At 45.6% G+C, this 21474-nt stretch overlaps 1 protein-coding gene across 3 annotated transcripts in view; it reads right to left on the bottom strand.

The window, feature by feature from the left end:
* LOC149858820 (netrin-1) overlaps positions 1–21474 on the bottom strand; it is a 246650-nt gene that overhangs the window by 24987 nt on the left and 200189 nt on the right. For all 3 annotated transcript variants that reach the window (XM_090060557.1, XM_090060556.1, XM_090060558.1), the window contains one exon: positions 9193–9267. In XM_090060557.1, coding sequence (XP_089916683.1) covers positions 9193–9267 — 75 coding nt within the window. The remainder of the gene's footprint in view (positions 1–9192; positions 9268–21474) is intronic.

Here is a 21474-nt window from a genome sequence, read left to right as displayed (position 1 = left end):
TTTTGGTGTTAAACACCATCAGGTTCTCATCTGTCCATTTGATAAGCCTGTCCAGGTCAGCCTGGATCACCCGCCTTTCATCTGGCGTGGATGCTTTGCCCCAAAGTTTGGTGTCATCGGCGAACTTGGCCAGTCCGCTCCTGACTCCAATGTCCACATCATTAATGAAGATGTTGAACAATATGGCTCCAAGGACAGAGCCTTGGGGGACCCAACTGGCCACAGGGCACCATGATGAGTGACTGCCATCAATTATAACCCTCTGGGTCCGACCACGGCGCCAGTTTCCCAGCCAGCAGATCATGGTGGACCCAAGGCCACAGTTGGCTAGTTTTGCCAAGAGGTGATCATGGGATACCAGATCGAAGGCTTTTCTGAAGTCAAGATATATGATATCAATCTCTTCTCCCTTGTCCAGGTGATAGGTCACCTGGTCGTAGAAGGAAATGAGATTGGTTAAGCAAGACGTACCCACAACAAACCTGTGCTGGCTATCCCATAGGATGTTGGCCTCGGCCAGTCCATTAAGGATGGCCTCTTTAATAAACTTTTCTAAGATCTTCCCCGGGATAGAAGTCAGGCTAATGGGATTATAGTTAGCCGGATCCACTTTCCTCCCTTTCCTGAAGATAGGCACCACATTGGTCTTCTTCCAGTCTTTGGGCACTACACCAGAGCACCAGGAGTTTTTAAAGATCTGTGCTAGGGGCTGGGCTATGACGCTCGCCAGCTCCTTGAGTACCCTGGGGTGTAGATTGTCAGAGCTGGCTGACTTGAAGGTATCCAGCTTCTCAAGATGTTCCTTCACGAGGTCAGCATTTATGGAGGGCAGGGATCTCCCCCACCCAGACCTCCCTGTCCCGTAGTGGGCATGGGTGTTCCATGGCACTGATGAAAGACCGACGCAAAGTACCCATTTAATAGGTTGGCTTTTTCCTGGGCGTCAGTTGTCAGTTGCCCCATCTGGTTCAGCAGGGCTCCAATGTTGCCCTTGCTTTTCCTCTGGCTCCCCACATATCTGAAAAAGGACTTTTTATTGCAGGCTCTTCCTCTACTTTGGGCAGTCCTGGGCTATAGTTTCCATGAGCTGATGTCAATGTTGTGTTTTTTCAAGTTGGCCTTGAGGACATCCTTGAAGCACTTTCTCTGCCCTACTCTTGAGCCTAGGCCTTGACTAAGCTGGGAAAATAAAACTTGATTCAAGAGTCTGAAGTTGGACATCTGGATGATGTGGCTAGCCCAGTGAAGTTGATGTTCAATGATCGTTGCCTCAATGTTTGTGGTGTTTGCTTGTGAGAGGACACTAATGTTGGTGCATCTGTCTTCCTGCTGGGCTTAAAGGACCTTCACATTTGGCAGTAGAGAAACTTGGACTGTCTTGAAGTTTCAACTGTCTTGAAACTTCAAAAGCTCTAGCTCTAGCCCAAGTGCCACCCTACTGCTGGTGCAACGGGAGCTCAGGATCATGATAGTGCTCAACTGTGCACCAGGTGGCAAGCTGGGTACACGTTTGGCTCATGGCTTGGAGTGCCAGGCAGCTGGTTCAGCACTCCCAGTGAAGGGCCCCAATGGGCTCCAGAGGCTGGAAGCAGTGACTGGTGCTCTCAGCTTTGGGAGGGCACAGAAGCCTTTAAACCTCCCAAGTGCTCCTGAGGCTGGCAGTACTGATCTCCTGACGTGACTGGTGTTCCCAGTCATGGGAGCACAGTGGAGCAAAAGATGACAGGAACCACCCACAAAGTTATTACACATATTTTGCATAATAGCTTTGTGGTTAATTCCCTGTTTTATCATCCAATTAATTGCATTAATACATGGCTATGTTTACTGGTTAATTATGTCTTAACTGTAATGTCTGCCAAGGGCCTTAGATGCACTTAGATGTCAGAATGGGCACATGTGTATAGCTGCATACCTGCTCAGTCAGTGCATATCTAACGGATCATGCTCAGTTTACAGGCACAAGCTGACATGTCGACAGGGCAGGAGTAATAGAACTGCGTTCTATGTAAGGCCCCTGACAGGCGTTAAAGTAAAGGTGCAATGGGATCTGATTTGGGATCCCAACAATTGACTATGGGATCCTGCATCAGATCCCATCATACCATACTGCCAGTGCACAGGGAACCCAGTAGGCAGGTAGCCAGCTTGTCTCCCTGCACTCACCCACTGGGAGCCCCAATCAGCTGAGGGGTGCTCCCGGCCTCTGAAGCACAAAGGAGTCTTGATAGGCTCCCGTGAGCTCCGGAGGCTGGGCACTGGTCACACGTTCAATTAAGCGCATGATAGGAACCAGCCATGTTATTACACATGTTTTGAATAATAACTTTGTGGCTTATTCCTTGTTTTATCACACCATTAATTGATTGGATGTGTGGCCGGGTCACTGCTTAAGACATAATTAACCAGTAAAGTCCATCAGGAGCTTAAGTGACAGAAACATCAGTTACCCAGCTAGAAAGCTGCCATTTCAGCACACAAGGGAAAAATTCCATCCTTTGTTCAGACTCCTCTGCTCGCTCACATGACAATGGCACCGTGCCACTCTGTCTTTGTACACTTATCAATGAAGATGCAAGACAGCCTGAGGTATCATCTCAGCTGCGTGTTCTCCTTCACTAGGACCTGGAAGCCGGAGTCTCCCTGCACCATCTTCACCTTCAAACTATATTTCCTCCCAAACTCAAGACTTTCCAGAGCAGTGTTTCCAAAGCTTTGAGCTCAAGAGGTTTAACAGCCTACAAATCTAACAACTCCCTCTCATTTTTCTGTATAACAGGGATTTAGCAAAGTCATTAACTAATTCCACTTAGCAGCAAACTAAAAAGAATTTTGTTCTTGCCTAAATCTCATTGAGATTAAACCATGGTTGCATTCCCCTCTTGCCTTGCCTGGCTCAAAATATTTGCACAGAATATACTTTGCAAGAAACAGTGTATTAACAAAAAGCATAAATAGATAAAAATAAATAAGTAAAAATATCCCCTTTGAGTCACTGAATTAAAAAGGGAGATAAAAAGCTCTATTGAGCAGAGCTATCCAGATGATAGCTCCCTGATTTAGCTCACAGGAGAAGTAACCATGTTCAACCTAATTAGGGCCTTTTAGGACATTCAGAGCTGCTATCATCCCATAAAGTTGAGGAAAAGTGCCTCCTAATTGGCTTCCCGCTGGGTTGTCAGTCAGAAAGTCTTTATTATCACTCCGTGTGCCTTTTCAATCTTTTATTCCCTCCTGGAATGGTTCGAAAGCTTGGCCGCCCTCACCTAGTGTGTGTTTACAAGGAACCGCCAAGCTGCCAGCACGAGTGTTGTCTAGCCTATATGGCTGGGATTACTTCCCCTCACCACCCCCCCTCTCCTGATCATCTGTTCAAGGCTTGCATGCTTTCTGTGCTGTCAGATGTGAATTCATTTGGTTGGTTCAAGATAATTTTAAAAGTTTACTCAGTCACTGTCATTTAAAAAAGCTAACTCCTAAAAGTTGTTCAGCTCTGGCCAGACTGGCAAGTAGCTGTGGATCTCTTTGGATGCAGCAGATTGTTGTGCCAAGTACTACAGATGGGATCCTGCAGTGCACGAAGCACCTCTATTTAACATCACCTGCAATGGAAAGTGAGCTCCTTTCAGTCAGTTATCAGATATTTCCAGGACCCGAACCTCGCCCCTGCAGAAAACTGCCTCGGAGAGACCGTTTACTAGTATTACTGCCTGCATTTAGTTATTTATTGCAAATGCTGCAATTTAATGAAACAGACAAAAAAACTGCAGCAGCCAATGCCCCCTTTCCTCCTGTACATCTTTTCAGGGCTGCTTCATTACAAGTAGCTTTTATGTAGGTTTTTCTGATATTCATATAGATTCTTGAATGCTGTGCAGTACCTCATTATATCTTCATTTGTAAAGCAAAAGCAACAGGTCTTATTTTGAAAAGTTAAAAAAAAGTTTCCCAAAACCTAACAGTGATAGAAAATTATATTGCATGACAGCTCAGAAAAGCCAATCAACAGAAGATGAAGATTTCTTTGTTTTCACTTGAAACAGTCCCAGATACTGTGATACTCCACCTTTGCTGCAAGCGAAATGTAAAAGGACAGCATGCAGCAATTGAGATGAAAAGTAAATCCCTTTTTTTTCCCATCTCAAATTATCATAAATGTTAGTAATAGGTCACACCAATGAAGGATTTTTTCTTTCATCATATTTACAATAGTATTTTAAACCAAGTGGGAACAGAATATAAGGCAATGTTCCTTTAATATTCTGTAGTGAATGCATTCCAGCCCTGCCTGTTCATTGTTGCAGAAAGGGGACAATGTCTCATTTAAACTTCAGAACACATTTGCCATGTGGCATAAAGCGAGAATAAACATTTGAGCCCCACGCTGTGGGATTGGATGAGAAAATCCTGATTGCTTTGGTTTCAAAGTTCACATCCCCCTTCCTTCCTTGACAGAAAACTATTATAAATTATTCAGGGTTTAACTCTGTACATGCAGGGTAGAGTTTTATTTGGCAGTGAAGAGTGAGCGAGGGCAGGGGCATGGAAGTGGCAGAGAGGGCATATACAGGGACATGGTCTTCTTAGTACTTCGCTGCCCCTCCATGTGCCTTTGCTCGCGTGAATTCACTGGAAGCTGTCAGAACGCAAAGCCAAACGAGAGCATCCCTGAACACAGCTACCGCCAGGAATTCCCTTGTATGAAAAAGACGTTGTGAAGGAGTGTTAAATGGAAATTAGTTCTGCCTTTGCAAACACTTCCAGAATGTGCTGTGCCTGCTGTTGTGACTTTGCGTTCGGAGTGAGGAGGAGGTGCCACTGCCATTGCTGCTGGAAACTTTGATACAGAGAGGATGCTTTTTTATTTTCCTTCAGAGGCCTCCAGCATTCACTTGAGCTCATCTGGGCCTGCTCCAGGCCTCCCATTGAAAACTGGCCCTGGACTAACACAACAGCCACTTGAAATATATGCATCAGTGCAGCGCTTAGGCCAGGGGCAGGAAAAGTCTGGTCTGCGGGCCAGATTGGGCCCATGGTGGACTCCATTTCCCAGCAGCCCCTGCCCACGACACTGCGGCCAGTTTTCATGGAGACCCCAGCTTCCAAGGGGCTGTGACAGCAGGGGCTGGGGTTTCCATGGAGACCAACCCCAGCTGTGCTGGCAGGGCATGTGGCTGGGTGCAGAGCTGCTCCAGGGCAGGGATCTTGCGGCGGTGACAGCGTGGCCTGGCGCTGGAGCAGAACTGCAGTCTGCTGCCTGCACACCCCAAGCAGGAGCATGCAGGCAGCGGATCACAGCTTTGCCCTGGCTCTGGACCACGCTGTCACTGCTGCAAGATGGCAGCCCCGGCCCCGCAGCAGCTCCCAACCCAGCCACAGGCCCTACCAGCCCCACAGTCACAGCCCCGCTGCTGCTGCGGTCTCCATGGACACTGGCTACAGCGATGCAGGCAGGTGTTCCTGGAAACGGAGTCTGGCCACTGGCCGGATCTACTATTTTGCCCACCCTGACTTAAGCTATAATATCTAAACGCAAGGCAAGAAAGAGACAGTGATGCAGATACCTTTCACCACCTGTGGAAGCTCGGATAGGTGTGCATGTGACACAACCACAGCATTTACAGAAACAGAGTACTGTCAAAGAGTATCTTTTAGTTACTTAAACCTACATTAATTTATAGAATGGATTTCAAATATGCCCATTACTACTCTGGGAGCATGTAATACACTGAACCTAATAAATGACTTAAAAGTAGAAGACCCTAGCAATTACCATTCGCCATAAATAAATTAGTATTTCTGAGATCAGTGAAGCTAGGCTGACTTATACCAGTTGGAGGTTTGCACCCCTTTACATAATGAAGGCTGCACCAGTCCATTTACTTCATCCCCTTGAGGCAAAAGCAAGTGAGTGGAGATGGATCTGAAGGTGGATTCGGGGGGTGCAGTAGTGCAATTACCATCGCCCCTCCCTTGACTATGACTCTCTGAGCTCACTGGCATGTCAGTGTAGCTCATGCTGGGGTTTGTGGATATGGCATGAGCTCCAAGTTCACCAGTTGGTTGGTGCAAGTTTGGGCTGAAGCCCGTACTCTCACGCAGCTCCAGAGACCAGAGTCCTGCTGATGTTAGCTCTCCCTCTCCCCTCTCCCTGAATTTATCGGCAAGGGGAAAAGGAGGATGATTGGCGACTGCATTCAGTCCCTAGGGTCCAGAACTGCAGGAATTCATCCCCTCTATTCCCCTGCTGCTGAATCCTGTCCCCTGACACTCATCCCCTCTAGTCACCTGCTGCTGAACTAAGGGAGGAGAGGGAGGATGAACAGTCGTGGCACTCACCCCCTGGGCTCTGGAGCCCTGTGAAAGCAGAGACTCCAACCAGATCCTGTATCAACTACCTGGTGAGCTGAGAGCTCTGAACTCCCTGCCATGTGTAGGATCATGACTAGGGGTAGCGGGGTGGGCATACCTCCTTTGGTAGTGTGGCATATGCGCAGTGAGCTCTCTTCTTCTCTTCTGTAGACGTGCCATGGATGTATCAGCCAGCAGCACTGATTTTCATTTATGCTAATGCCCCTTTACACAACTCTGGCAATATAAAGTTGCCACAACTGTAAATCACATCCATTTCAAAGCCTTATTACATTGCCAGTGTAAATAGGAAGATGGCCCAGGTCTTGCCAGTCTCCAGTTAAAATGCCAGTACTCATTAAAGTGAATGGAAAGACTCTCATTGACCTGAGTGGGAATTGGATCAGGCCTTTGACCTAGCAAAAGAAATGAATGTTAGAACTTCTCTTATAGACAGCCTCCTTCTCCCAAATTCTGCTACTACACTTTTAAACAGAAAATGATTGCTTTGTTGTAGGTGTTTTTGGACTATCCTATAGAATTTAATGGAAAACCAGATCCCTACTGTCAAATTCTATCAGATGCTTTAAAACTGTGGAAACAATCTCATTCCCTACAGTTATATTTAGAATAATATCTAGAGATCTATGTTAAACAGACCCTGTTGATTTGATCCCTAATGAATAATACATGACTTTTCCATAATGACAGATGCTTAAATCAGTTTACTGATGTCTGGAGTAGCTGAGATGACCTCAACTACACTGGCAACATTTGGGAAGGAAGGCTTATCTGCTGGAAAGCCAAGACTCAAGTAATTTTTTTTAGAATTTTTTACAATCTTTTAGAATCATATAAACCCAGAGAAAGTCTTTTGAATTCTCTGAAAATCCTTCTACTAGCATAATCCTGGGAAGTCATGGAAATCCTACTACCAGTGTAACTAAGAGGAGGATCAGGATCAGAAGGCTTTGAAGATGACAGTCAATGTGAACTGTGCCTGGGACTTGCCAGAGAAGTTATAAAAAAATATTGATCATGTCATTAAATCACAGAGCATCAAACACTTCTTTCTAGAAAGATATGTTTACAAAAAAGAAGATGTAAGCATGAGAGTACCATTGACGGTTAAAAGAATATCGGTATTAGGCTTTCTACAGATATAACTAGATGAAATGCTATGGACAATGCTTATACAGGATGCCAGGCTAAATGATCTAATGGCCCCTTCTATCCTTAGAGCCTCTTTATCTGTGAAATTTCTCTGCATGTTTTAAAACAAAAAAGTTTAAGATTCTTGGACACAGATCCAGAAAAGGACACACAGAAAAGTCTTCCAGCATCATAGTGCTTTGTCATCAGATAATAAACAGAGTAGACAAAAAATCCTGAGATTTCTAACTGAAGCACAATGGAGGGATCAGATTGTCCACCACATCCCTTTCTCCAAAGAAAACCATCCCTACATTTTAGGGGCAAATAAGTTGCTAAGGAACTCGTTGGTTTTATTTTATACACATTAAAAAAAAAAAAAGAAGAAAATCAAAATAAGCCCCCAGAACTTGCAGCCAGCAGCTAACAGGCCAAATTCTATGCTGAAGTAAACTGGCATTTCTCCACTGATTTGAGAAGTGTCTGTATTGCTCAGTCCAAAAAGCATGAGAAACTACCGTCCCTCTTACTAACTTATCCTGTCATTCCAATACGCAAGTCTAATAGCAGAGAAAATTAGCACTCTGGAAGACATCAATCAGCATTTGAAATTGTTTGATTAGATTCTGCTGTCTCATTTGGAATAAAAGTAACTTTCCAAGCAAATGAGGGAAAGGTTTCAATTAGACATGATCTGACTGTTGGCTGCTACCTAGATGTCACCCTTGTGTGTACAGTCATCACTTTCCACTGCAGGAAGGACCCAGACTTCTCTTAAAACACAAGAGAGGGACAGATCACGGGTATTTCTTACTTTCTGTCCCAGTTTATTTTACTCCATTAATCCTACCTATAACCTTTAACATTTAAACAAAAAAATGAGACAAAACTTGAGTGCTCTGAAGAGCGCTGTGCCTGGAAAAGTAAAAGTTGGAGGAGTATGCACATTCACATGATGAAGCAGCAGGGTTGCTACTCTACAGAAACCACATTTAAACCCAATTTTTAAAAAGCCACTGTTCATGATAGAGAATGCAGTCATGGTGGTGATGAGGACAGGCCCCAAAGGATTCTGGGTAACAGGCATATGGGGCTCAGTAGAAGTCCTGGGAGATGAGAAAGTGAGGCAGAGTGGGATTCCCCAGAGTTTCTGGAGAGCAGACAATGCTGTGCTGGGGCCCCTGGCAGCCCATATCCAATATGCATCACACATACACTTAGATGTCACCGAACGTTGTCGGAGTCTTACTGTGCATCTCTGCTTCCTAAACTGTATTAACGCCTCGTATTACCGAGTCTGAATTGATCTCTACAATATAGAAGAATATTGACTGAAACGCACAGTACGATATACTCAAACTGTGGGGAAGGACTAGCCAGTGTTAACAGGCGAGCTGACACGACGCAGCAGGGGAATGCCGACCTCCCTGCTCTTTCCCTGAGAGAAATCTCATCAAAGTCCATCTGGAAATGTCTGGGGTCCGTGTCCCAAACACTCTCCTCCTTTGCGCAACCCGGGGCTGTGTTGGGAAGAACATTTCCAGCGTTCGGCCGCGCTACAGCTCATTCCTGGCTCGTCCCTTTCTATTGTGTATCATGAGAAGGACATTTATTATGTTGCAGGAAAGATATTTTTGAAAATTTGCCTCACTTTAAAAATGCAGCTAAGTCCAAGAATGTGTAACTCACCATAGTCTTTCTTACAGTACTTTTTCATGTTGATCTTCAGTTTCCCTTTGGACGCCTTGCAGTATGACTCACAGTCTGTAGGGGGGAAAGAAAAGAGGAGGGCAAGAAAACATTAACAAAACAAATTAGCCTTAAAATGAATAAAAGGCTGGGGGAGGGGGTAATGATAAAAGCTGCAGCTTGCCATGAATAAGCAGCATGCCTGTGATATCCATCTGCCAGGACCTGATTGGGTCATCTAACGGGGCATTCAGAAAAACCTTCCTTTCTAAAGAAAGCCTTTCACAAAGGAAGCCATCCTCCAGCCTGCCTCCCCCGCCTCCCCGCCTGACGAATCCTTTAGCCTGTCTTCTCTGGGCTGCCTCTGCCTTCCTGGGAGACCCCAGGGCCTCCCTTATTGTGCCACCCAGATCTTTTGAGAGCCACACAAATTCTCCCTGTTCTGAAACTCCAAACTGGAGCCTGATTAAAGCCCATAGAGGCCTCATTGTCACCCCTAACCCAGGCCTGTGTCAAGCTTTGGCATTCATTGCACAGAGATTCTAGCTGGGGTCACTCCCTAACAAAAGAGGTCAGAGAGGAAATTAGCAGCCCATGAAGCATTAGCAAAACCTTTTGGTGTCCACTCTACTGAAGTGTGTAAATAAAATATCCCAGTAGGAACATTTCATTTCTAATGGGCCCTACTGCTGTGACATGATGATTTTACTCTGTCTGATCATCATCTTGTATTCCATTGCTACTAATGCGATGGAGCTGCAGTTCTAGCAAGGCCAGCAGTTTGGCAACATGGTCTGTTTACTGCACTGGAGCAATTCCATGCACTTCTGTGACACTGAATTAATTGTGATATATCAGAGGTTGCTCCCTACTCTGATTTTGGTGGAGTCATCCACATTTTGAAAGGGCAGTCCTAGGCCCAGCCACATTAACCATTCAGACCATGTCACGAAGCAGTGGTATTGCAACGTGACAGCAATCCCCTGTGTGACCATGACACTGCATAGTGTCATGCAAACATGCTGTCACCATGTGGCCACATGCTAATGTCACATGCAAAGGCATGACACCGTCTTGTCGTAGCAATGCTGTACTGGGGCCAGGCAACACTGGTAAGTTATTCGAATGCTGGAACTTCCACAGGGCAGCGTTGCTGTAAATAGGTTTGACGGGATAAACAGAGTGAGAGTTTGGTTCAGGCAGGATGATAGGTTGAGTCAAGGCAGATATCCAACACATGAATATTTGTTTAATAATACTTTTTCTGTCGGGCCCCCATTTTATGAAATGTCACTAAGAGGCACCAGAGATCTGTACCCAAGGGTGCAAGGGGAGGAGAAAAGTAAGGAAAGGAAACAGTGTCAGTGAAGGGCAATGTCACCAGGGCATGAGTAGCCAAGCCTTTAGCCCTTGACCCTGGCAGAGTTTGCTCATGACCAGCTGATAGGAAATAACAGGGGATCTGTCCCTGTTTACACACATGCAGACATGGTTGGAAATCGCATTCATTTGGGCCAAACCCCCAAACGCATGTTCTAGCCTGATGTCATTTCCAAGTGGATCTAATGCAGCGTCTGCTTGCGTCTCCTCCAGGTGTTCTTTTTCCTTGATGTTGCTACTGTCGTTTGTAACCTGATACAGCCTATCAGTTCTTTGTGCTGTAGGTATTAAAGATATACACAATAAGAAGTGGCCCCTGCCTCCGAGCACTTGAAATATAAGTATCCAAAAGGCTGGAAGGGAAACAGAGGCACAGAGCAGGGAAGTAACTAGCCCAAAGTCACACAGAAAGTCATGAGTAAGTCCCTGTCCAGCAGACTGTTCACTGGACATGGGTCAACCAGGAGCAGCTTTCCAATCACTCCCCTAACCTTAAAGAGCTGCAGAAACAAAGAAGTTTGGTTGTTGCTGCTGTTTGAAACTGGAGTAACTCTCACGAATTGTTCTCAGTGGCACTACAAGTTTGTTTAACCTGTGCTGACTCTGGGAGTAAGTCAGATTTACAATGCACATTGAAAAACACAGACCGCTGTGGAGCATACCAGCAGAATACTGTAATACAGGGGTGTCAAACATCCAGCCTGGGGGCCATATCCAGTCCACTGAGGTGGGTCATCCAGCCTGTGAGGCTTCTTGAAGACTGGACCACCCCCCTCTGTGGGCTGGATTCAGTCTGCTGGCTCATTGCTGTGGCTTCTGGAGCCCCTGCTATAGCATCAGTCCCTGCAGTTTCAGCACAGCTCCATGGCCAAAGGAGTTAAGACTGCTCACCTTCCACTCCCTCCCCGGCCTTTACTCATCACCAAAATTGGGTTTCTTGTTGTCCCTGGTGGCTAATATCAGCAACAGGGAAAAAGGAGGGCAAGCAGCAGAGGCATTAACTCCCTGGGTTCTGAAGCCACACCAAAATAATGGCCTGGGCAGCCATGAGATTAATGCCACCACTGTCCCTCTTGCTTCATCTGACCTGTGGGAAGCCCCATGCTCTGGGTTCAACTCATGAAAAACCCCATGGGGTCCATGGGGACCAACTAATTTGACACCCCTGCTCTAATGCTAAAAAGGGGCCAAATTGGGCCATCCTTACTCCTCCATGTACATACTTTATTTTATCAGTAACAAGCAAGTTACTCCCTAGCAGGAGCAAGTGCACTGAAGTCCTTTGTTAGGTAAATCCATTTGGACTGCTCCTACAGTACACGTTCATTAATGCACCTTTGCTACAGTGCATTAAGTTTAGTACCTCTAATATGAGATACCGCATCCTTTCAAGCCGGTAGTAGATGGGTCGCTATCGACCTGGAAGGATGTGGGTAGTGGGGTCCCGCAGGGTTCAGTCCTTGGACCTGTACTCTTCAACATCTTCATCAGTGACTTGGATGAGGGTGTGAAGTGTACTCTGTCCAAGTTTGCAGATGATACTAAATTGTGGGGTGAAGGGCACACTCCGGAGGGTAGGGAACAATTGCAGGCAGACCTGGACAAGTTAGAAAACTGGGCAGTACACAATAGGATGCAGTACAACAAGGACAAGTGCAGAGTGCTGCACCTGGGGTGCAAAAATATCCAGCACACCTGCTGGCTGGGAAGTGACCCTCTCAGCAGCACAGAAGCAGAAAGGGATCTTGGAGTTACAGTGACTCCAAGATGAACATGAGTCATCAGTGGGACGAAATCATCAGCAAACCTAACCGCACTTTATCATGCATTAGCAGATGCATGACAAATAGATCCAAGGAGGTGATACTTCCCCTCTAAGCGGCATTGGTCAGACCGCAGTTGGAGTACTGCATCCAGTTTTGGGCACTGTACTTCAAGAAGGATGTTGATAGACTCGAGAGGGTCCAGAGGAGGGCCACCCCCCTATGGACTTACAAGACAAGCCCTATGAGGGAGACTAAGGTGTCTGGACCTCTTCAGCCTCCGCAAGAGAAGACTGAGAGGTGATCTTGGGCCGCCTACAAATTCATTAGGGGGACACAGCAAGGGATGCTCTGTTCACCGGGGCACCTCTTGGGGTAACAAGGAACAATGGTCACAAACTGACAGAGTACAGAATTAGGCTAGATATCAGGAAAAGCTTCTTCACGGTAAGGGTGGCCAAAATTTGGAATGGGCTTCCAAGGGAGGTGGTGCTCTCCCTTTCCTTGGGGGCCTTTAAGAGAAGGCTGGACAGGCATCTGGCCGAGGTCATCTGACCCCAGCACTTTCCTGCCTAGGCAGGGCGTCGTGTTAAAATTCCCTGATTGCAATCATCTTTTGTGATTTTAGTACCATATCAGATTTAGACCTAAAAACAGCTAACTTTCTGGTTCTGAGTGGAATATAGCCAAAGTCTTACTAGGACCCAGATGGTGGAAATTGTGCAATGGAAACTTCCAACACTGAAATTGTGTAAACCATCAAAGGTCTAGTTCTGATTCAGCCTCCTACCAAATCCCTAGTCCTAACCTAACCATAACCTAGACACACACTGTCTCATCAGCACATCTCCATTTAGTCTCATTATTCTCCTTTGACCACTAGCAACTTTATTTCCATTCATCAGAAGAGTGTAAAATGTGATAATCTGCTTTGTCCTCTCTAAATATGACCTAATCAAAATCACAGGCCAGAAACAAAACCTATCATTTGAAACATTTGAAATGCCAGAGGCCCCGCTGAGATTCCCTACCATGATCTCAAGCTGCCAAGAACGTGTGAAACAGAAAAGCATAGTCAAGAGAAATCACTGGGTCTCTTTGTTTTCTTCATCTAATAGAGCCCTGGATGTTAAGTAAACCTTGAAGCACATTGAAACAAAGAGAGCATATTCCATAAAAAACACTGGCAGAAAGCATTACTGTGAATCTTTGATAGTATCTAACCAGTTCCTTCACTAATCCCTGTATGCCCATCCCTCCTACCCCAGAGGAAGGCAACCCTCACCTATGGTCCATGCTAATCTGACCATGGGGTAAAAATTTTTCGTAATCTCATATGTGGCAATGGGTTTTAGCAGAACAGAGTAGCAAGATCCTCTAGCCAAAAATCTCTGGGGTTGAATCCTAGCACTGGTACACCCCAGTCAAAATCCCCAGCTCTGGCTGCAGCCAATACCCACAGCTTCAGAGGAAAACCAGTGCCCCCCACCCCTGCAACACCTCTAGCAGCAAGAGGGGAAAAAATTCCTTCCTGGACCCATGTATACAACCAATAAAACTCAAAATCACATGTTCTGCAGTTTTAGTTTCTTATACAATGTTGCCAATGTCGCTAACACAGCTGACTAAAGTCCTCGCCTGGACTACTACATAATGGAAGGGAATGCTGATCGCCCTGAATTCCCTTTGTCCAGATGACAAGAAGAGCTCAGTCTCTTCTTTATAAAGTGACACTAAGCAGCATGCTAGTATTTGCAACATGCTGCTCCACCAGCCCATTGTTTGAGGGTAGGCATCAAGAGCCAGGGTGGATATTTTAATATTTATGGTGCAGATGATGCAAAAAAGTTGTGGGCCATAAATACTGAAGGAAAATGTCCCAAGGGGGACAAATCTTAATGCCTTGATCTAATCAGAACAGACAGGGCTTTCCCCCAGCACTTCTGACTAAGCCACATGCTGATCTGAGCCATGCAATCAGATTGTTTGCATATGCAACTAATGGCGTTCTACTCAGTAATGAATGCGATAATGTTTTCTGGATCTAATGCACTAACATGATGATGATGTTAATTATGGTTAATACTTTACTCTCTTCTAGCATAAAGATCTCTAAGCCTCATAAATAATTCATTAAGTAGGTTTCACCTCACCCTGCAGAGGAAGGAGGGTCCTGCTATACCTGTTTCACAGAAGAGAATAGAGAGACGATTTCCCAAAGCTATACAAGATGTTAATGGCAGAACAGAAAGTAAAACTTAGGAGTCCTGGCTCCCAGTCCCCTATATTAACTACAAGACCACCCAAGTAGGATCTTGCTTAGTTGTCTCTGAAATCCTGAAATTTTGCAGTAGAGAAGCGAATGAGCAGAAGGCATGTAATGCTGGTAACAAACAGAAATGAACTCCCTGTTGAGTGCCTGATGGATACTGCACCCTGATGGCAAAAGCTGCCTTGTATGCTAGCAGGTGGGAGAGCAGTCAGTCCTTGATCCGGTTCAGGTCTCCTTTTGTGAGAGTAAAATCTTCAGCCATGGGTTACATGCATCACCTGTGCTCCAGCCAGACTGGAAGACTTTCCATAGGCTGGGCCCAGCGGCGGTTATTCTGACATGCTTATACAGGAAGGCTCTCTATCAATGCTCACAGGCTGCTCTAACTTATAAGATCCAGCAGCACCACTTCTAGGGAACGTTGGGTTCGTCCCAAGGCAGCACAAATGACGTCGGAGAGTGGCCAGAACTATACACTGAAATTCACCCTATTCTAGACAGCCTGCCCCTGCCAGTGCAATTCAGCAAACTTGTCTCATGGCTTCAGTTCCTAGGTTTCTCTCTGCTTCCTTTTCACTACATTTATTTCATATTTCCAGTCTGGCTGAGGTTAGGAACATCGAGAAACCTGTCCTCTTGAGATTTCCTAACCATGGAGGCAAGAATCAGAGAAGTATCCAGACTCAACTGAATTTCCAACCCTTGTGAGTTTGGCCAGGCAGTGCCCACTTCCAGAAATGATACTGCTTTGAATCAACAACTGGCACTTTCTACCACCGCACAACTGATCTTCCCTTTAGGGTAGGAAGCAGCAAATGGCTGGTGATTGTGGATGTGACACAAAAAACATAATGGTGCTAAGCTACATCCTTGGTGATGGAGATAAAAACATTCTGCTTCATCGTTTGTGGGTGCAGACACACTGTGAACCTCAAACATCATATAGAACAAGTTTATTCCTTAATAAACCATCATTTACTTTAGGCCTGGCTCTCTGACCTCGCTTACTGTTGATGTAAATCAAGGACAATTCCCTTGAAGTGCAAGCTGAATCAGACCACCCTACTCCATCGCTCTTTATCTTCACCATTTCTCCACATCTCTGCCTGCTGGGCCAAAGCCTCAGCTGGTTTAAAATGATTCAGTGGACCAGATCCCTGGCTGGTGTTAATCAGAGTAACTGCAATGAAATCTGTGGGGCCAATCTCAGCCAGCTGAAATCAGCATAGTTCCAGTGAAGTCAATGAGGCCATAATCCAGGTGATTAAAGTACTACGATTTTGTTGAAGGCAATGGGAACAGAACCCAACTTGTATAGATAAATGTAGCTCCAGTGTAATCAATGAGCCAAATGCCCTGCTGGTGCAAAGCAGTGCAGTACTATATTGGACATTAATGCTGATCTACATCAGTTGAGCAGCTCTCTCCCTTTTTCCTCCCCCCTCTGATCCTTCACTTTCAGGCGCTTCTTCACCAAACAATTATAAATTCTCTGGAGACTATTTTAGATGACAAATTAAATATTTAAACAAAGTTCAGATTCTGAATTTACGGTATAAATGAGCTGCATTATATCCTTACGAAAAAAGAAAGGCCACCATTTAGCCAAGCCAAACGTACAGATGCACTGAATGTTAAACTAACGTTGCCTAATGATTAAAAAAGACGTTATTGTAGTCCATCAAATATCATTTCAACAGTTCAGGCACCGGTGGAAAGATTTACTGTGCTGCAGCTCCCCTGCTGAAAGATGATCACTGAGCCAAGCTCGAAGTGTTGGGGGGGAGGGAAGGGCAGCAGTGCTGTGGGGGAGCAACAGTTTACTGACAACTCAAAAACTCTGGCCATTGCTTCAATGCACGCAAATCAAAGGGCTCTAGGATGCCCCTGCCTGGATTGCTTCACTATATTCTTCCTTGCCTCATGTCCATTGCTTAACAGGGTGAATAATAATGTGTTCTGTCTGAGTGAAACAGATGCTGAGCATCCACAGCTCCCTTTGGCTGTAATGAGAGATATGGGTGCTCAGACCAAAGCCAAGTGTGTCTTTTGCACATCTCTTGGGTTAATGGGGCCAGCCATAGTGTATTCTGCCTCTAGGGAAGGATCCAACACAAAAGCAGGGCTGAGATCCAAATAAACTGAAGCTGCCAAGCCAGTAGGTAGATTCAGAAATTCTTCTCCGAGTGACAGCAACCAGGGCTATCTGGGGCCTTCTACAAAAGGCTGAAGACTTCAGGTCCACACTCGGAGCCGTAAGGGCTCTGGAGAAGAAGTAAACTGCTAAATTTCCAGCTCCCATGGAACAGTCATGGACTGGAGCACTCACTCTCTGCTGGGTAGGACTAATAGGTGAAGTCAGTCCTAATTATTTGTTAACCACTCCAATTAGCACCAGTACCACAGTAACTAAAGTTATGACAGCCTTAATGCCAGCTAGGCGGGTAACTTTCTGGAAGGGATAAAGATTTCTTATTGTAGAGTGCTTCCCATCCTGCTCCTCCCGCTGGAAAGCTTGAGGGGGTTTTCATGCTTCTTCCTGCCTGGTTTTTTACATGTGTTTTGCTTTCCTGAGAACAGGCAGACAAGGTTCTTCAGGTAGATGTGATACCTTTTATTAGACCAACTAAGTAGTTAGAAAAAAGTGTTCTTTGCAAGCTTTCGGCAACAAATGCCCTTCTTGGCTCGCTGCTGATGGCCATGCCCAGTGGGGCCCAAGGACCCAATGTCCAATGCCGTCTGGCAGCTCGGTGGGCTGGGTCGAGAGGCTCCAAGGGCCGAATCCAACCCACGGGCTGTATGTTTGAAACCCCTGCCATAGATTTATAAGGTTTTCCCCTCACCCTAGTGGATTCAAAGCAAGCATTGCATTAACACCTAGTGAGTGAAATAGAAGACTTTTCTTTTTTCCAGCACCTTCCATTTGAGGATCTCAAAGTGCTTTATGAACTGAAGTTAGTAATGCTGCACACATTCGTTATGAGGCAGGCTTGAGGAAATCAAGGCACACCGGAGACTCAGTTTTCACACTTGTATACCTGAAGTTAGGCACCTAAATCCACACTCATGAACTTAAATCCCCATTTTAGGAACCTAGGGCATCTATACATGTGCCTGACACCTGCTCCAACATGTGCTAATTAGCACGCTCCAGCACCCTCAGCACTGTGTATATTCAGGTCCCTTCACTTCAAAATGGCAGCAGGGCACTTTAACTAAAGCTCAGCAAACAAGCTGTAGTTAAGCACCCCCCGCTGTCATTTTGAAGCACAGGACACTGAATACATGTGACGCTGTGGGCGCGATAATTAGAGTGGGTCCCGGGAGCTTCTTTAATTAAAGCGACCCTCCCCACCCCTCCCCCTCCAAGCAGGTGTAAAAATGCCCCTAATTTTGTGACGTACTCAGGTGGCTAACAAGAGAAATTAGGTTACTACTTGGGACACCCAAGTGACTAAACTGAAAATACAGGAGGTCTGTGGCTGAGAGGGAACTAGAGTCCAGATCCAGATGGGTAAAGGCAACAAAAGGGAGGTTGAAAAGATGCAACTGGTGCTACTTCTTTGAAAAGCACTTCAGTTTTAGAGCCCTGTGTTCTGTGTCCATCAAAACTTAGTAAAATGTATCAGAAATGCATTCACTAGCTTTATGGCTCCACTCTCCCCGTGTTATAACTAATTCTCTGGCTGTGCAAATAATTTTGACAGCTAAACTTCTTTTTTGATTTGTTTTATTATTTCACAAGATATTTTAGTTTAAAAACAAAATTTTCCCTCCATTCTGAGTCATTTTAATCAAATACGGTACCAAAGGAATTGGTTGATGTAATTTCAGAGCCATTAGCTACCCTGTTTGAAAAATCATGGAGGTCAGATAAGGTCCCAGATGACTGGGGAAGGACAAATACAGTGGCTATCTTTATGAAAGGGAAGGAAGAATTGCAGATCAGTCAGTCTGACCTCAGTACCTGGAAAGATCAAGGAGCAGACCCTCGAGGAATCTAGTTCAAAGCACAAAGAGGAGAGCAAGGTGCTCAGGAGCAGTCAGCATTCACAAAGAGCAAGTCATGTCTAACCAACTTGATTTTCTTCTATGATAAGATGACAGACCCTGTGGCTGGGGGAAAGCAATGGATGTGATATACCTTGATGTTAGCAATGCTTTCCATGCTGTGCACCTGACGTTTACAGTGGACCAGAAGCTGAATATAAGCCAACAGTGTGCTCTTGCTGCAAAAGAAGCCAACAGCTTTCTGGGTTGTGAACAGGAGTGTCACTCGCAAGCCAAGGGAACTTCAGCTCTATTCAGCACTGGTAAGGCCTCCTCTCAAGTACTGTGTCTGACTCTGGGTCCCACTTCAAGAAGGATGTGGACAAATTAGAAAGTGTCCAGCACAGAGCCACATAAATGATTAGAGGCCTAGGACACAAGACTTATGAGGAGAGGCTGAAATAAGTAGGTTTATTTAGTCTGGAGAAGAGAAGATTGAGGGGGGATTTGATAACAGTCTTCAAATACTTGAAGGGTGATTGAAGTTTGAGACCTTCTCCCCCCAGGGACTTTAAACTCAGAGATCCATAGCTCCAGCAGGGCTTCCAGGGGTCGGGGATCAGCAGTTCCTTGCAGTCCCTCCCTGGGAGCCTCTGATCCCCTCAGCTGCAGAGCACTGAGTTTAAAGTCTGCAGCAGGTGAAGCTCTTTGGTTCCCCACTCTGGGAACTGCAGCCCTGCCCAGGATGCCCAGCACAGGGGTTTAACTTCCTGGTAGGGGAGCCCTTTAGTTCCCCTGCCATGAGCCTGCAGGGCAACCTCTGGTCCAGTTCAAGAACCAGGGCTGCCCTGGGAGCTAGCGCCAACATTCAGCTCATTGTCAGACCCATCCCTGGGGCAGCCTCAGACTGGCTGAAGACCCAGGACTGCTCTAGTCCAGTGTTGGTAAGATTGCCAGCACCATCTGTTGAGGATCCAGGGATGTTCAGAGCTAATTCCAACAATCAGATGCTTATCAGGCATCTACCGCAGACAGCCCCTGTGTGTGGATATGCAACACATTTAATTTAAGGGGCCAAACAAAACAGCCATAAATACTCTTATACATATAACAAACATTTTAATGGCTGGTTTGACATTTTATGGTGCCTTAAACTGGGTGCGTGTGTAGCACGCTTGCCATTCATGCCATCATTAACAAGTTACTTCTGGCATAAATGTAACATGTAGAAGAGCCCTTGGTGTATCCTGCCTACCATGCATTCTTCTAGTCACAGCCACAACAGAGCAGCATTGAAGCTTGTAGGCTGCAGGTGAGGGGATGAAATGGAAAAGATTAGGAGAAAGGCCACGTGAAGTCTCTTCTTTTCTTGTATTTTTAATAGAAGGGCCCAACATCACCACCCAAGATCCAAACCATCCAGCTTTGGGGCAATTAAAGACTGGAAGCAAGATCCAGATCCTATGGATTAAATAGATGAAAATGTCCGGACTGAGGGAGTGCTTGTAATTCAAATCCACATCCAAAATGTCACCCCCTCTCTGACCTCCTGTCTACAAGGTGCAAAATAAGACACTGAAATCCTTAAAGAATTAGTAAAGTGGGAGAGATTACATTTACTGAAACTAGTAAAGTGAGAGAATTACATTTACTTCACCTAAAAAATCTTCCATAGATTAGAACAAGATGTAGGGATGCTTCCTGGGTTGCTGCTGCAGCTGGGAGATGGCAACCTGCAGCAAATCTGAACCTTGCAAATGTGCAGAAACGGTGGGGAGAAATGATTAACGTGCTGAGGGCACATTTTCAAATTTGTGTGTTTAATATTAAACACTTGAAACTATATTTAGCCACTTAAATCAGCATATAAATTAGTCGAGCAGGTCTGAACACATGATTCTAAACATTTCTAACATTTAGCTTTGCACAACTACAGTGTGATTGTTTTGGTTTGAAAGATCATTTTCAAATCAGTAGTCTCAGCTTTGCTCCATCTTGTGAGGGCTAATCAACAGTCTAAACCCAGGCCACAGCTGGGCATGATCCAGTCTCTGCTTTGCACAGGCCAAACACTGGAAAAGCAAAGGAACTTTTCAAATCAAGACTGAAGTGCTTTGGCAGACGGGGTGCGGCAGGCTGCCCAGCACTTGGTTGTTCCATCTGTGGCTCTTACTAAACTAAAACTCATTGTTCCTTAGGATCATAGGAAAGCAGGGCTGGAAGGGACCTCATAACATCATCTAATCCAGCCCTCTGCTCTAGCCAGTATCATCCCTGACTAAACCAACCTGGCCAAATGTCTGTCCAACCTGCTCTTGAACTTTCCAGGGATGGAGATTCCACAGCTTTTCTAGGCAGCTTGTTCCAGTGCTTAAACCCCATCAGAATGAGAAAGTTCTTCCTACCTCCAACCAAAATTTCCTTTGCTGCAGTTTGAAGCCATTTCTCCTAGTCCTGCTCCCTACAGTCACAGAGAAAAGTCTATGTTTCATCAGCTAATTGTCAGCCACAGCCTCAGGACAGCCCAGGGTCTTGAACTCACCCCAATCTGTCCCAAGGCTGGAACAGGTACTCTCAGACTAGCCCTGGGACATCCTGGGGTTTTGACCTTGTCCCAGGCTGTGTGGCATGGCAGGAGGCACAAATGTTGGAACAGTAGATCAGATCAATGGCACTTTTATGTGAACATGTGCCAGGGGCCCAAGAGGCAGCTGCTGGAAAGTAAATGCTCCATTTTATCTCTTAATGTGCCTTTCAGGTGACTTTATCTCTCTCCAGTCAGTGAGCTTCCATGCCCCATAGGGCTCTCTCTTTGTAGCACTATAAAGTACTGAGGCATTTTGTAGGGCTACAGTAGATGAACGTCTGTCCAAGGGC

Source organism: Crocodylus siamensis, chromosome 8 (genome assembly GCF_052110815.1).
Source record: "Crocodylus siamensis isolate JL-2025a chromosome 8, ASM5211081v1, whole genome shotgun sequence".
NCBI lineage: Eukaryota > Metazoa > Chordata > Crocodylia > Crocodylidae > Crocodylus > Crocodylus siamensis.
The sequence above is the reverse complement of the archived record's forward strand: the minus strand, read 5'-3'. Positions and strand labels throughout refer to the sequence as shown.